Genomic DNA, 15,416 nt, shown 5'->3' on the forward strand with positions numbered 1-15,416 from the left:
GTTATTACATCGGGGGAGGGGGGGGGGGCACGGCATTGGTCACAGATTATGCTTATATATCGTGCTAAAAACAAAAGAAAGCACACAATAATAATAGAGTGAAAACATAGGTAATATACAAGACGAGTCACAAATACTACAGAGAAAGCTTTAGTACACATTAGGAGAACATAAGGCAACCGCAATGAAAAGTAAACAGCAAGAGACATCGTAAGAGAGAGAGCGAGAAAAAAAAGAACACTGTAAAAACGCTGTCTTAAGTAAGGGAACGCATGCTGAGGCTTTCATTTCTTAATTCTGCAGAAGCCACTCACTTGAACGCAACTCCAAATTACGTCACTGTATTGGCCGGACATAACCTGTCGTTTTTGGCACAGTTCCTCTTTCATATGTGCCTTTTTTTTTCGGTTTAGAAATGAAATATTCGCTTTTCGATCCGAAATTATCTCCTTCTAAACGCGTCTGTAGGAATTTTCCGTTCTGCCTTGCCTGATTACTGGAGCCATGGACGCCAGTAGTGACACCTTTCGACGCTTCGTCCAACTACAACGCGATTGAATTTTTTTTTTTTTTTTTTTTTTTTTGTCTCGCGTGAGTGTCATCGTCGAAGGAAAATCATAAAAGGACTGCACGTTAACGATTATGCCACTACCAACAATTTGCGACAGCAGTTAGTAGAATGCGGTAGGTCCCTATACTGTACAAGCCTTGTGCGTCTTCGAGTTAAACTTCGTGTCACAATATGTTGCTACCGGCGTTGTTGCACCTCTCCGGTATTCCGGTGTCGCTTCCGGACTACCGGTTTACCGGAGGCGTGAGTGGTCGGATTGGTGGCGCAGAGCTCAACTAGGCAAAGACGGAGCTATTATTGCAGTTGCCAATTGTATTCTTCTTCGCTGATGGTGTAGATTTTTGTCGGCGATGCAATCGTGAAGACGTTGCCTTCGTAAATGTTTTCATTGCGTTCGCATTGTGAGTGTCAAAGTGGGAAAAAGTGTGCGTGTGTGAAGCCGGTCACATGGTAGAGGTAGATAGAGGATGAAAGAGCATAGGACATATATATATATATATATATATATATATATATGTGTGTGTGTGTGTGTGTGTGTGTGTGTGTGTGTGTGTGTGTGTGTGTGTGTGTGTGTGTGTGTGTGTGTGTGTGTGTGTGTGTGTGTGTGTGTGTGTGTGTGTAACACTTTGCAATGCGTTGAACGCGCTTTACACCATCGATCCGGGAACTCAGTGGTGCAACGTATGCTATCGCATTTCTCGCTGTAACGCCGCTGTATATTTACGAGAACACTCGAGTAACACGCGAAAACGTGTCCGTCAGGCATTGTGGCTTGACGAAACGTCACACAATACGTCGTCGCTACCAGCTTCCGCTAGCCCGCGGTATTACGCAAACGCCATTGGGCCATTCCGGAATACCGGACACGGTAAACCTCTAGAACTTTCATATTGCCATGGCAACGGGGTCCCGGGACACGTGACCGGGCCCGCCAGGAGCAGCGCTTCGACGTCGTACGAGGTACGTGCCGCACTGCACGCATCTCGCGAGGCAAGAAAGAAGAAGAGAGTGTGACAGAGTGCAACATTATTGCCTCGTCCTCGACCGACCGCTTGCGTCCGGCGCGGTTCCAGGCACAGAAGATGCAGCAGCAGCAGCAACAGGTGCGGTCTCCCCAACAGCCCTGTTCTGCTGCACAGTGTTCATTGTCAGGTGCACTCCACTATTCTCTTTTTTGTTGTTGTTGTTGTTCCCATCAACCGGGGGAGAGTTCTCGGCTCAGCACGGCTGCCTGCTTGCGTCGTCTTCCCAGGACCTTTTCTTGGCCGCTCGCGCGTAGTGGGGGCCCGAGACGGCCCAACAATGTCCCATTGTTGTCTGGACGAATGGACGCCCGCAGTTTTGCCGGCGCGGCGCCGGCGATGTGGCCGCGATGCTTCGGCCACGAGCGACGCTCACACACTGCCCGGTTGCTTTTCGTTCGTTCGTTGACTTCGTTTGCATCCATTATCTGCTCGTGTACGTGCTCTCTCTCGGTGGCCTATAGAGCTCGTACTCGAGCTTCTTATCAGGGCCACGACGCTCTATTACTGGCACGACATTTTCTTTTCTTTTTTTTACGATACTGTTGGCCACAAGGCCGTTACAGGGTGGGTTTTAAGGCATCACAAATACGATTTCGGTGTTACAGCAATAGGTTATCAAAAATATAAATTGGGTGTTACAACAATAAGTTATCAAACTCGCCCAACTTTCAGTACTTTCACAAGTTATGAGAAATACAAACTGTTTGTTACAACACTAAATTACATCAGCGAAGTGTCAGTCGTAGGAAACGGGTAAACTCATAATTTGAACAGTAGTTATCAAAATATAAGCTGGGTGTTACAACAGTAAATTACATCAACGAAGTGTCAGTGATAAAAAAAAAACAAGTAGAATGACATGAGCGTTATATCAGTAAATTACATCAACGTAGTGTCAGTGATAAAAAAAAACAGGTAGAATGACAATTTGTACAGTAGTCTAACACCTAGGCAATCAATTTAACGGCAATGTTAACGGTAGACAATACCTTTACTTTATTTCCCAGTTACGCGCGAAACGCAACTGCTTTTTCTACGGCCGAAAAGTTCCGTGCTGACGAGTTCCGCTCGTCTAAATCGCTAGCTATTTATGCGCATGGGTCATAAATCGCGGTTTTGAACTAAGAACACACATAGCGCAAAACCTTAAGCCAAATGCCACAGTCGACTGGGGCTGATTAGATATTCATGAGAATTAGGTGTGCGGAAATGTCGCAGGATGTGTAGTCTGAATTAAACGCTACCTAAGCCGATACATGATTGTATGACGTCAGGGTGCACCTGCGCAGTATTATAAAGCAGAAAGAAAATGCACCTGGCGTACTTAGTTGGGTAGCGGTTAAAAGACACAAGAGATCAAAGTTACGTAAAAGTTTTTTTCTACAGCCAATTTCGCCTTCCGTTTCTCGGGATCTGTATGGGTGGCGACGTCATGATGACGCAGATGGTCACGTGGGAGCAGGGCATTGCGGCGTTTTGGCACTTGCTCCGGCTCGCTCGCTCTCATGCAGCTATGCTGTTACATCGGGCTGTGCCAGCACAACAAGCTGTCGAAAGATCCACAGTGAAGAACATTGATTTTCAATGAAATTTTTATGGGAAATATCGACTCGTTGACGTTTAAGTCATGAGTGCAATGTTTACTTTTTCCCCTACCCCTCTCAGCTCATCAGTTTCTCTCTTCTGAGGCGACGCCGATAGCAAAGCAGCGCCCTGCCTATCGCTTCTCTTTCTTCCTTTCTTTCTTTCTTTCTTTCTTTCTTATTTCGGCGGCGCGCTTATGGTAACCCTTCGAGGTTGGTGTCAGGCAAAGGCCGAGGACAAAGTTATCCGAGAGAGATAAGGGAGCGGTGAAACGGCTGCTGTTTATTGAGCATTATTTCTCACACAGTTGTATGTTAAAATACAATCACCCAATATTCGTACAATTATAGTGGTTACAAAAAAAAAAAAAAAAAAAAAAAACAGGACGGGTGGGACGCGTTAACTGGTGTTGGGAGCGTTAACAACAGCAGCCCCTTCCCTTTTCTTAGAAAGCTAGACCAAACTAGACCATGCAACTAGCTCAAACAAAAGCGCTAGCTGCAACCCACCATTAATCTGCGACGACTATACCAGGCTTCAGTTCTTCAAGCGAACGACCACCCCGTAAATGAAGTCGTGGTCGCTTGGCCCGTGCGTGCATATCGCAATTACGGGGCATTCCCGACCCCTTCCGCCGAGAGATCGTTACTTTTGATCGCGATGTAGAGATCGTTCTCGGAAAGTGGGGACATTGTAAACAGTGCCATATTGCTCTTGACCTTTCTTTTTTTTGTATTTTTCTTTACTTTTTTGCGATGCGGCGTCAAACTCCGCACCTGCGGACAAGTGGCAGCAGCGGCTGTTTTCTTTTCTCTTTCTTTTTTTGCTGGATACGTTCGCGTTTTTTTTTTTTTTTGTGTGTGTGTGTGTGTGTGTGTTTCTCTTATCTTTTTTAAAGGACGAGTGGTTTGGAAAGATGGCACACGTGTATGTGTGGGAAATCGTATAAATGCCGCCTCGCGAAAACATTATATACTCGTACACTTGTGGTTGTTGGTCGTGACATACCGATCGTCTCCGGAGAAAGAGAGGTTGGCTGGACAACCAACCTAAACAGACGTTGAAGTGTCTTGTCAAACTTTGCCTTCCCCAGACGAGAGTTGGTTTTCTTTTTTTTCCTTTTTTTTTTCTTTTTTCAGGCGTCTAAGCGTTACGTGCGCTTCTGCTTGGCGTGGTGGCTTGGCTAACGACATCTTGCGATATATATACGTGTGCCATTTTCGATGCTTTTTCGACCCATAGCGGTGTTTCTTTCCTGATCGTCTTTCTTTTTTCTGTATTTAATTGCAAGACCTTATAGGTCTTTGCGGTGATGGATGCGATTCACCTACAGTCAACGTCAAAAGTTCGCGAACAGTGGGATCTGAGGAAACGTCGAATTTCCTAGCAGTTCGTGGCCTTCCCTTACATACATAGATTTTGACGGTCTATGGAGAACTGTGTTGTATTTATCTGCAAACCTACACTAAGCAATAGTGATAAAAATGTAAGGTAATGCTATAAAGCGTCTACAGAGACTCTAAATAAGTTTGTGTAGATACATTGAATACACGATAACCGATAGAAAAAAAAGTGCAATACCATAAGTCCTTGACTGTCTGTAGACCAGTCTATAGGATTTGTCTACCGACAATATTATACAGAAATTGCAAGGCCATAAGTCCTTACTCTGGCTATAACTAGTTTATAAAGTTCGTCTATACAGAATGGGAAATGTATGCCGATAAATTACTTTCTTAACAAAACGTCGTTTATGCACTGAAGCACAAAAATAACTGGAACGTCAATGCATTTCTCCGCAAAGTTTGGGAATTAGTATCTTGAAACTGGTGTCATCCTGAGAATTTGTTCCAAGTCGATCCGCCTTGCGAACTCCACGGCTAGAATTTGTAAATTCTAATATAGGGTCATAATGTAATTAGTTAGCGATGTTTGTTAATTAGTCTATTATGCATTTAAATTTTTGTGCAAGAAATGCCCGCATCTTCCAGTACACCAGCTCAAGAATTAGAATTGTGCTAGCTGCTACAGGCAACCTTTCGAAAATTTTTGAAAGTGTTCGCGCTGAAACACCCTGCATAGCCGTCGGCCTTCATGTTGCGTAGTGATAGTGCAATAGCCTTCCGTTCTAACTTAGTCTTATGGCTCGCTGGCAGACGTTGAAAGCCGACCGGCTCACGTTGGTGTCGAGAGATCCAGTTCTTCGGGTGGCTCGCGTGTCTTGTGCGTAACTGTGCATTAGCGGCATGTTAAATGACTGCGAACGGCTGGCTTTGCCTTGCGAACAACCGGTTGCTTCGTCCTGAATACACGACGTTGCTTTCTCTTGATTTCTCCCTACGCACCACACGTTCGACTTGCCCCTCGATAACGAGGGCTGGGGAGTTAGGCTAGATTTCGGGGTCGCATTGACATATACAGGGCAGGATTTTCGCTGGAGACGCGACAAAATAATTTGCTGCAAAGCCATTAATGGCCTACAACGTACATATCCCCTGCTGTGTTGGCAGCTAGCGCAAGTAACCTAAATTGCTTATAGCCGGAACACTTCAGAAGTGCAAGGGCCAATTTGGGAAAGGTCATTGTGCACTCATCAAAAAAAGTCGACACGGTGTGAAAATTTTGCGCGTACATACATCATACCACTGGTGCATCTTGTCAAGAAGTATGTAAGCTCATGAAGGCATGGCTGATCGAAAAAAATCTGCTCCGCGTATGAAGATCGAAATTGTGCTTGTATTCAGTCTCTATACGTAATATGCTGGTCTACGCTGCGTTTGGCCTAGTTGCCAATCGTGACACGGGCGCGTCGATTTTTCGGCGCTTAATTTGTCGATCGCTGCGTGGGGCTGTGGACATCGTTATACGTCAGAATGTCGCGGTGACTAATTTCATGACGCGCCTGAAAGTTTTCCAGCGGCGAGATTGACTGAACCCTTTTGCGGGTTAGGGAACGGGGTTCGCGCTCTTGGCTGCGCAAGTGCAACTGCGATACTCTCGACTTTGCGCAATTACAGTGGCAACCCAACGCCGACACCGCTTGACCAACGCACGTTCCGTGTGTGTATAGGCTTCCAACCAGAACAGTGAATGCAGTCTCGTGCCTAAGCCGCAACGTCGACCGACACAATTTCGTAGCACATGTTTGACCATCGGCGCGACCTCTGTCGCAAGATGCGGCTGGCGTATATATCTTACACCCCCCGACACCGCCCCTTCGTCACGTAATGCGGTGCGCTCGGCGAGACCTTGATCAGCCGGCAGTTTCCATCCTACACGAGCGACATAGCTGGACGGCTATGTCGCTCGTATAGCTCCATCTGAAGCATGCACGCGCGAAGCTTTCCCGTTAGCTTGCACTAAGTCAGATCACGGAGTGCTTGTGAAGCTTTCGCAGTTTTCTTATCAATCACGGGACTTTGCTCACTCGAGCGACCGGCTGCATGCTTAACACGGAGACAAGCGTCTCTAACGAAGCCTTTCGTTGAGGAAGGCGGGGCCCCATCGGAAAGCCCTGACACGTACTCGAAGCAGACGGCGTCCGTCTGCTGCTTCTTATGCCCGCCGTCTGCAACGGCGTGTACGCCACCGTCGTCTGCTGGTTCTTCTGCTTGCCCGTCTGCAACGGCCGTCGTCTGCTAGCTGCCCTCCTTTCTAACACGCTTGCAACGGCTTGCCCGTACAACGGTTTTTTTTTCTTCGTTTTCCTGCGAAACGCCGGCTCGCTTTCCGGAATGTCAGAAGATAGGAGGCTTCGGAGGAAATAAGTTAAAAAAGAAGAAGAATTAAAACACGTTGCGCCACTGCTTCTGCACGATATCTCGGTTTTCCTAATCTCTCTCGTTTTGACGTTCTGTGTTTCTTATCTTTTTTTTTCTTTGCGCTGATGTTTATTTGAATTGATTGCTGCCCTCCTGTGGTTGTTATCGATTGTATTCTTCTTTGTTTCTTTCTCTCTTTTTTTTTTTGCTAAGTTCAAGTTTTCCTGCGATCACTGGCTGCCGGCTGTGCTTTATGGCTACTTAGCTTTCATGTCGTTCGTCATCCTCTTACTTTTTTCTCGTATTATTCTTCTTCTTTTGTCCCCCTTCGGACCGTTCATCTGTCACGATCGCCGGTGTACCGTTAGTAGACACCGATCCTAATATCGCACTGTCGTCACGTCTCCTACTGCCGGTCTTGAAGTGACGCTGTTCGCATAAAGGTTCGGGTGAGGCTAGCACGTGCCTCTGGCGTGCCTTGGACGATGAGAGGGGAGAATAATGCTCCGCGCAAAAATGACGTCATGGACAGGCTTTTTCGATGCTCAGCATCGACCACCACCCGGTAGGAAATGGTCTATGTACTGCGGCCCTGAGCTTCCTCGCGGCGTCATCTGGACGGACATCGGTGTTACAGAACTGTACGCACGATTTTCCACGTCAGTGTCCCCAACTTTTAAATGATTTTGCCAATCTCTGATTTTGCCTTTCGTGTATGACCGCTTGAAATATGCCTTGACACATTTGTTCCGTGTAGTTGCGTAATATTCTTTTCAATAGTTTCGTATGTCGGGCAGAACTTGCCAAGGTCTGTGGGTATAAGCTTCATCGAGGCTGGAAAAAAAGAAAAAAAAAGCTGCACTGTATGCTAAAATTTAAATTATGTTTGTCTTGGCCTTTTTATGGCGTGAAAGATTGGCTACGAGGTGAGAAAAATAACAGATGTTGCTTTGTTAGGAAGCTGGTAACACATGTTTGTTTCCCATCCATTAGCTTACCGTTTGTTACCTGCTAATTCGGGTATCACTCTCACATACATCACATTCTGTTGACGTACAGTTGAATGTCGAGTGTGATATTGAAGAATAGAAGCATTCGTATAGTAGTGTCGTATCTTACAAACGTTATTATAATACATTGTGGAGTTTCGCCTCCCGGAACTTCACACAGTGGATTATGAAGGGTGCTGTTACGGAGGGCTCCGTGTTAATTTTTACCCGCCGGGGGTTCTCTAAAGTGCAACTAGATCTAAGCGCACGGTGGTGTGGTGTGGTGTGTGTGTGTGTGTGTGTGTGTGTGTGTGTGTGTGTGTGTGTGTGTGTGTTTGTTGTGTGTGTGTGTGTGTGTGTGTGTGTGTGTGTGTGTGCGCGTGTGTGTGTGTGCGTGCGCGCGTGTGTGTGTGTGCGTGTGTGCGTGCGTGCGTGCGTGTGTGTGTGTGTGTGTGTGTGTGTGTTGTGTGCGCGCGCGGTGTGTGTGTGTGTGTGTGTGTGTGTGTGTGCGTGAGTGCGACTCCTAGATGGCGCCATTACTTGATTGACAAAGCAATAGATGACACTCTTGCATGGACGGTGCCCCCCCCCCCCCCCCCTCTTGCCATTTCTGCAGCTTCGATTCTGCTTCTCTCGTCCGCTGGTGTTTGCACAGTGCTTGTGTTTGTCTCGTCCAATGCTCCCGCGCTGAGAAGTTTGATCAGAGTTTTAGCTTGTCCGTGCACGCATTGATGGAATAACGGCGAGACGGACGGTGGCAGCAAAGCTGGCAGCGACGCCTTGTGGCACTTGATCCAGTTACAATGTGTTAGAAACGTTTTGTGGTACGTTGGTGGTCTCCTGGAAGGAAAACAGAAAGGAGAAACAACTACATGTCGACGATTACGCCACTGTCCAGGCTTTACACCAGCAGTTAATTAGAAAAAATAGAAGATGTTGGTTACTGCAATAATAGCTATGTGTCCTCTGCGCCCCGAGGTGGCGCCACCAACCATGTCACTCAATGTTGCGCTCCTATAACCCGGTATTCCGTGAACGTTAATGCGTATTGACTGGTGGACTTCATTGATTGATTGATTGATTTAAGCCATACTAACTGATCGATTAACATTGATTGATTTGTCGCTGCTAACTTCGCATTTCTTTCTCTGTGTCGCAGCCCATGGTCGACATCAGCTCCGAATCGGACTGGTCCACCATACTGGACAATCCCATCATCCTGCACGACCGCATGATGTCGGACGCAGTCCAGTCGCCGCGCATCCAGTCAGAGCACTCCTACTCCATGACGTCCAGCGACGAAGGTCCCGACTCGCCGCTCTCCATAACGCCGCACATCAAAATCGAAGGTGAGAGCGCGTTTTTCGCTGCTGCTGTTGCGGCGGCTTTCTGGATACACCACTGGGTTCCGTGCGCGTGGTACGATGGGGTGCGTACTGTCTGTGTTAATTATTCGCGTTGTACTTTACTAGTAGTGTTGTTGCATATTAAACTATGCGAACCTTAGGAAAATAGGCCACCGAAGGGCCTGTTATCCCACGGACATCAAAAACGTACACGAGTGATTAAGCAATGTAAAGAAACAAAACAAGCAGACAAGTCAAGAAAAAAGACCAAATCAGTCAGGAAAAAAAGTAGAAAGGTATAGTCGGAAAGCAGGACACATCTGCAACACTGGAACGTCCAATCACAACTCAGATTTTGGCACTTCTGTGCAGTCAGTTCATGTAAGGTTGTCAGTATACGGTGCGCTAGAAACCTAACGAAAAAACGCTAAAATTTGTACACATGCTAGAATAAAAGCCCACCGCTATACGGATAACACGTTCAGTCAGTGATAGTACACTCGAAAGAGAACGAAAAATATTAATGGCAAGTTCACATGAGTGCGTACGTAGTCGGATACTGAACAAACCAATACACCGTCGCCGCTTTGTTAAGTCGATTACGTGCTGTGTCATTGGCGACGTTCCCAGAGCTGTGATGTGTAAGCATTAGGCGGACCCTGCAATACCTTTAAGGCCACTATTTTGGTTGTAGATCTGTTCTTAGCATGTCAAACAAAAGTAAACGGAATGCTGATAATTAACGCACACAAACCCAAGTTACCGGTCGCCGAAAGTTCAAATATATCAAAGAAGTGAGAGTTGCTGCGAGCCTGTTATGAAAGACTGCGTGAGAGGAAAAGAGACAGCGATCCCGTTGACCGCGTCTTGCGCTCCTTCATGGCAGTGGTGATAGCGTCCGTTACCGAAACTCGGTTTCCTCATATTTTACCCATATTTCCCACACACAAAACAAAACTTCGTTAAATCGGGTGGGGCGTCGAGTGCACTTCGTTACTTCGAGGTTTTGAACGCATTTGGCTAAGGAATGTGCGTCGAAAAATCGTAAGCACTTCGTCAAATCGAGAATTTCTCAATATTCGGTTTCGCTTATTCGGGGCTTGACTGTACTTGCGTGTGCTTATACCTCGTCCTTGTGCTCGTCCTTTCTGTGCGAATGCCTTGGTGAGCGCGCTACTATACGTCTGCGGTTCTCTTAGAATCTCACCGCAAGCTTTTGTGACGGCGCCACGGACAACGAGCCTCGACACAGTGTTTTTCTTCCGCGAAGCTGTAATGCTATAGCTTCCTCTTCACTGGCTAAGTTTGACGCACTGGAGAATGATTTCTTCCTCGTTTCAGACACTTCACCTTCCGGCCCCCTATAGTCGGCGTACTTTACCTGGTCACGCTCCAAAAAGCAATGGCGCGCCGCGTAAAATTACCCACCGGCTTGTTCTCGGATATCGGAGCTCGGTGCGATGCGCGCTCTTGAAGCGGTAGAAACAAAATACAAATATAACGAAAACCTCACGGGGCCGGCCTCAACACGTCCCGCAACTGCTGTCTACTTACCAGCGCTTGCTTCGCGGCCGCATATCCTTGAATGTCCTGTGCATAGCGTACGACCGGTGGCCGGCTTCGCAAGGAATATTAAAACACGTCGCTTCGCGCTGCAGATCTTGCAAGCTGGTGGTCAGAATAACGAGCGCGTGCCGCAGTCAGCAGATGCTATAGATATGCATTGAGGGTGATGTGCATGCTTTTCTTGGTGCCTTATGTCGTTCGAGAATTACATATAACCGTTCTCCTCCTCGTATTCACTTCTTGAATCTTTCTTTCATATCGTTTCCTTTCTTTTTTCTGTCACAACGCCGCGCCTGAACGTGAACACTGTATCAATAGGCTGCATCACGTGGTCGCCGCGACTTAAGGAGCGGGAGGATAAATCCATATTGCATGTAGTTCGTCGACTATGTACGCTTAGTGCGAACCGAGCTATATACGTCGGTCGAGAGATTACGCCGTTCTCCGCCTTTGAGTGCGTCGAGAAAAAGGAAGAAAAAAAATGTGGGGCAGGTTGATTGGCTCGTTCTATTTGGCGGCGAGGCTTCGGGCAGACGCGTGATGCGAGCTTTTTTTTTTTTCTCGTTTTTTTTCCCTATGCTGCCGCTTCGAGCGCTTGTATGCGTGCGCGTGCATATATAGGGCCTTCCACTTTTAGCGCTCGGTGGTGATCGTTCTGCCCTCCAGAGGCGCCCGCGCGAACTTTGACCCCCGCTCCGCAGTGATTGGTGCGGATAGTGAAGAAGAAAAAACAAAAACAAACGAGGAATAGCGGTAAGGAAACGGTGACGTACGAGGAGACGTACTTCCGCGTGAATTATGCAGATAAAGGTCTCAAGGTCACCAATATCCGCGCACCGCCCCTTGCTTAATTCCCCGCTCTCCGCACCGCCGCCGCCGACTTTCGTCTTTCTTAAACCCACGGGCATCATTTTCCAGCTCCGGCCGCTAGACGGCGCTACACGTCACGGCGCGCGAGCGCCACTTCGCGGTCGTGTCACGAACCGCGGTCTGATTCGGCCAATTAGTGCTATTTGCCTAAGTTTTTTGTCGCTATTGATGCGTCTGCCGGCGCCCCTCCAACACTTTGCGACCGCTTATCTGGTTGGGGAGGGGTAGACTATGGAAATTAGTAATCGAGGAACAGCGCAGCGACGTCAAGAAGCAGGATCTGCGTACATATAACGCGCGCCTTTCGAGGTCGCCTACCGGATTCACCTCTTAACTAAAATTGTGCTTACCGGTTTTTGAATGATCCAAGGGAGAAGCAATTAAAGGCGCGAAATCGTTCACTTTAATGCTGAAAGGTGTAGCTCTTTTGCGGAGGTACGAAATTGGCGATCATGAAGCCGGCGAGTGTTAAATCTACTAGAATTAAATCGGCAAACTTTAAATCAATGATCACGGAATCGGCGAGCGTCAGCCGTATCGAACTCAACAAACACCAAGTCTTCGAAGATGAAATCGGGTCTTTCGCGCGCGACGCTAAGCCAACGCCGCCCAGGTGGCACAAGGCCTGTGCACTCTGCTTTATGACGTCATGCAACTATGCCCGAAACTTCCATTGCCAAGCCTGGCGTGACGAAAGCAGTGACGTCAAAATCACCGCTGCCTACTCGGGAGCATCCCCGCTACGTAGATTCTATGGCAGTCGGGCAAGGTAGCGTTGACGTCACGGATCGAAGTGCACCGGCTTTGTGCTATCTAGGTCGCGTTGGCTTAGCTGGCGGATGACTTCTCAACTGGCTTCTGTGCTATTCCCTCCCTTCCCTCTTCACGCAACGGCCTCCTAACGGGTACCCTCTTTTTGCTTTTTTTATACTTGCTGAAAATAAGCAATTCCGAAGAGACAACATTATTCATGTTCGGAGAATCGGTGAGCAGGACAGCTAGGCATATGCATCTTTTTCTTCTTAGCTCCGAATGTCTAGCAGAGGTCTCCTCGCGTCTTACTCAGGTGACCTCCTTGACCAACTTGAAGCGGGAGTCAGTTGTCCCCCTGGCGGAAACCAGTGACACTTTCTAAAGGACCCTGTGACTTCTTTCTCGACTCTGGCTACGCTTCTTCCGACAGGTCTTGCACAAAAGGCTGCAAATTATTCAATCTTGGCCGTTGGGCCTGTCCCTACTTGTCGCACGCGGAGTCACTGACAAGAAACTGTCCAGGATGTATGGACTTTTTTTTAATCGCCTTTCTAGCTCGTTCATCTTCTTCTCTTTGTACTCTATGTCACTGTTACTTTGTGCAGTGTTCTGTTCTTTGTACTTTATGTTACTTAAGGTGTCACTGCTCCTGGTGTCACTGTCTATGAACGGATTACACTGGATTTTCTTGCAAATGACGCCCGCCTGGGTAGATCATTTTTCTGTACAGTGACGTAATTCGAGCAAAGCTTATAGGTCGTCTAAGTGTTTGAAGTAAAACAATAAACGCTTATAAACATTAGTAGACAAAGCAAACGTTAGGGCAAATGTTCGCTAATCATGCGGCGCCTATAGATATGTCTCAGAAATTGTTTTCGTGCAGGGTTTCTCCAGACTGTCATTTTTTTCTGGTTGCTTGAAAGACTCGGTTAGCTTCAGGGCCCTTGTGAAACCGGCTCGACGGTCGGTTTGGTCGGTAGCTCTGACCACGAGAACCTTCTCTGTGACATGACACCGCAATGGAAAAGTGTAAAACTATATTTTCACTATTCATTGACAATATACAGCTGTCACCAAAAAAAAATCGTCTACGTGCTTTCTTTACGCTGTCTAAATAATGTTTCTGTGTGTTTGGAAGGCTCGACTCTTTTTTTACTCTCCTGGTGAGACCAGCGTGTCGGATGCTTTCTTTGGTCGCTTGGTCCAATCATCGAAGCGTCCTCTGAAACACCACACCTCACGGGGAAATGAATGTAAGGCTATATTTCCGCTATTCGTAGTCAGGTTATAGACGTCACAGAAAATTGTCTACGGGCCTTCCCCACACTCTTCAATTTTTTTTTCTGGGTGTTAGTAGTCCCCGAGACTTTTCAACCCCCTGGTGAGTCCAGCAAATCGGTCGTCTTGTGCGGTCGCATGGTCCACCGAAGTGTCCTCTGAAACACGGTACCACACGAGGAAAAATAATTATGTAGACCTATACGTTCTCTATTGAGAGGCATTCTATAGACGTAACAAAAAATCGGCTGCAGGGTTTTTCACTCACGAATTCTTTTTTTTTTTTTTTTGCTGAATTGGGAGTTGATCGAGACCTTTTAATACCTGGTGAGCCCGACTGGTCGGTTGTTTGGCTGCTCGATCCGCGGAAGCACCTGCCGGGACACGACGCCTCATGGAGAAAAATATAAAGCTTTATGTCCGCTACTCTAGACAAGTCATAGACGTAACAGAACGTAGTCGATATATAGTGGTTCTCCCGCTGCATAAATAAGTTTTTTTTTTTTGCGAGTTGGGAGTAGATCCACTCTTTTCCACTCTTGGCACGACAGCCGGGTGGTCATCATTCGGTCGCTTTTACCACGGAAGCGTCCTCCGAAACACATTTCCCGGGGAATTCGACTGTAAGCTAGCCACGCGTCCGCTATTAATAGACGATTTATAGACGTGACAGAAAACCGTCTACAGGCTTTATCAGACTAAGCGTCTTCTTTATTCCGAGTTGGAGAGTCGGTCGGGTCATTTTAGTACATGGCTAGTCCGGCTACATGGCCGGCCGGTCGTCTTGCTGCTGCTGGGTCCACGGAAGCGTCCGGCGGGGGAGGGGAGGAGGGGGGGGGGGTGTACGACTGCACAAGGGAGCAAGCCAGGTCCCAGCCTGCTTCGGTGGCCCACATTTGGTCAATGGATGGACTGAGCTGCGCGACGACTGCGACGAGAGAGTTTCGCGTTCGCGTGAGAGACAGCCGGTGCTCGTGTTCTATGCGGGCGGTTAGCTGACCCCGGTCATCTTTCTTTTCTTTCTTCTTTTTTTTTTTTTTTTTCCTGCACGAGTGGCAGACCGTCGTCTATCTGGCAGCAGCTCCGTGCATTGTGGCGGAGGCGTTGGGAGGTTTCCTTTTGTAACAGCGAACTCGGCAACGTTGTAACGGCTTCGGACCCCGAAGGGCTGCAAACGGTGCGCCCTCTGCTGGTGGTGGAAGGAAGAACGTGGTAGTGGAAAGTTCGGTAGGTCTCTGGCGTATAGCGCCTATTTTTCGCTACTCTATCAGTGCTACACCGAGACACGAAGCAAGGAAGAGCATTAGCATGTTCGCGAACGCGTATCGCATTTTTTTTAGAATAGCGGAAGACAACGCCCACAGAAACAGACATAAGTAAGCAGTGGATTTATTTATTTATTTATTTATTTATTTATTTATTATTTATTTATTTATTTATTTATTTATTTATTTATTTATTTATTTATTAGAGTTGGAATTCGAATGATTGGCGACTACTGTACCGGCGGCTTCTCCATCATTGATCAGAGGTCGATAATACGAGGGAATATGAAAAACGTTCCGGCAATAAAGCTTTTGCCAAATCGCTTGTACAGATATTATATTTTCTTAAAAAACAGCCGCAATACGACACGTTCTGCAGTTGCGGCGATTAGACATTAGTCAATCAAA

The 15,416-nt window shown here is 47.3% G+C and overlaps 1 protein-coding gene across 4 annotated transcripts in view; it reads left to right on the top strand.

The window, feature by feature from the left end:
* LOC119464137 (cyclic AMP response element-binding protein A) overlaps window positions 1-15,416 on the top strand; it is a 260,539-nt gene that overhangs the window by 187,064 nt on the left and 58,059 nt on the right. For all 4 annotated transcript variants that reach the window (XR_007463209.1, XM_049655564.1, XM_037724975.2 and 1 more), the window contains one exon: window positions 9,090-9,279. Coding sequence is in view for 3 of the 4 variants with exons in the window: in XM_049655564.1 (XP_049511521.1) it covers window positions 9,090-9,279 (190 nt within the window). In the remaining variant the exon portion in view is untranslated. The remainder of the gene's footprint in view (window positions 1-9,089; window positions 9,280-15,416) is intronic.

Source organism: Dermacentor silvarum, chromosome 9, assembly GCF_013339745.2.
Source record: "Dermacentor silvarum isolate Dsil-2018 chromosome 9, BIME_Dsil_1.4, whole genome shotgun sequence".
NCBI classification, from domain to species: Eukaryota; Metazoa; Arthropoda; class Arachnida; order Ixodida; family Ixodidae; genus Dermacentor; species Dermacentor silvarum.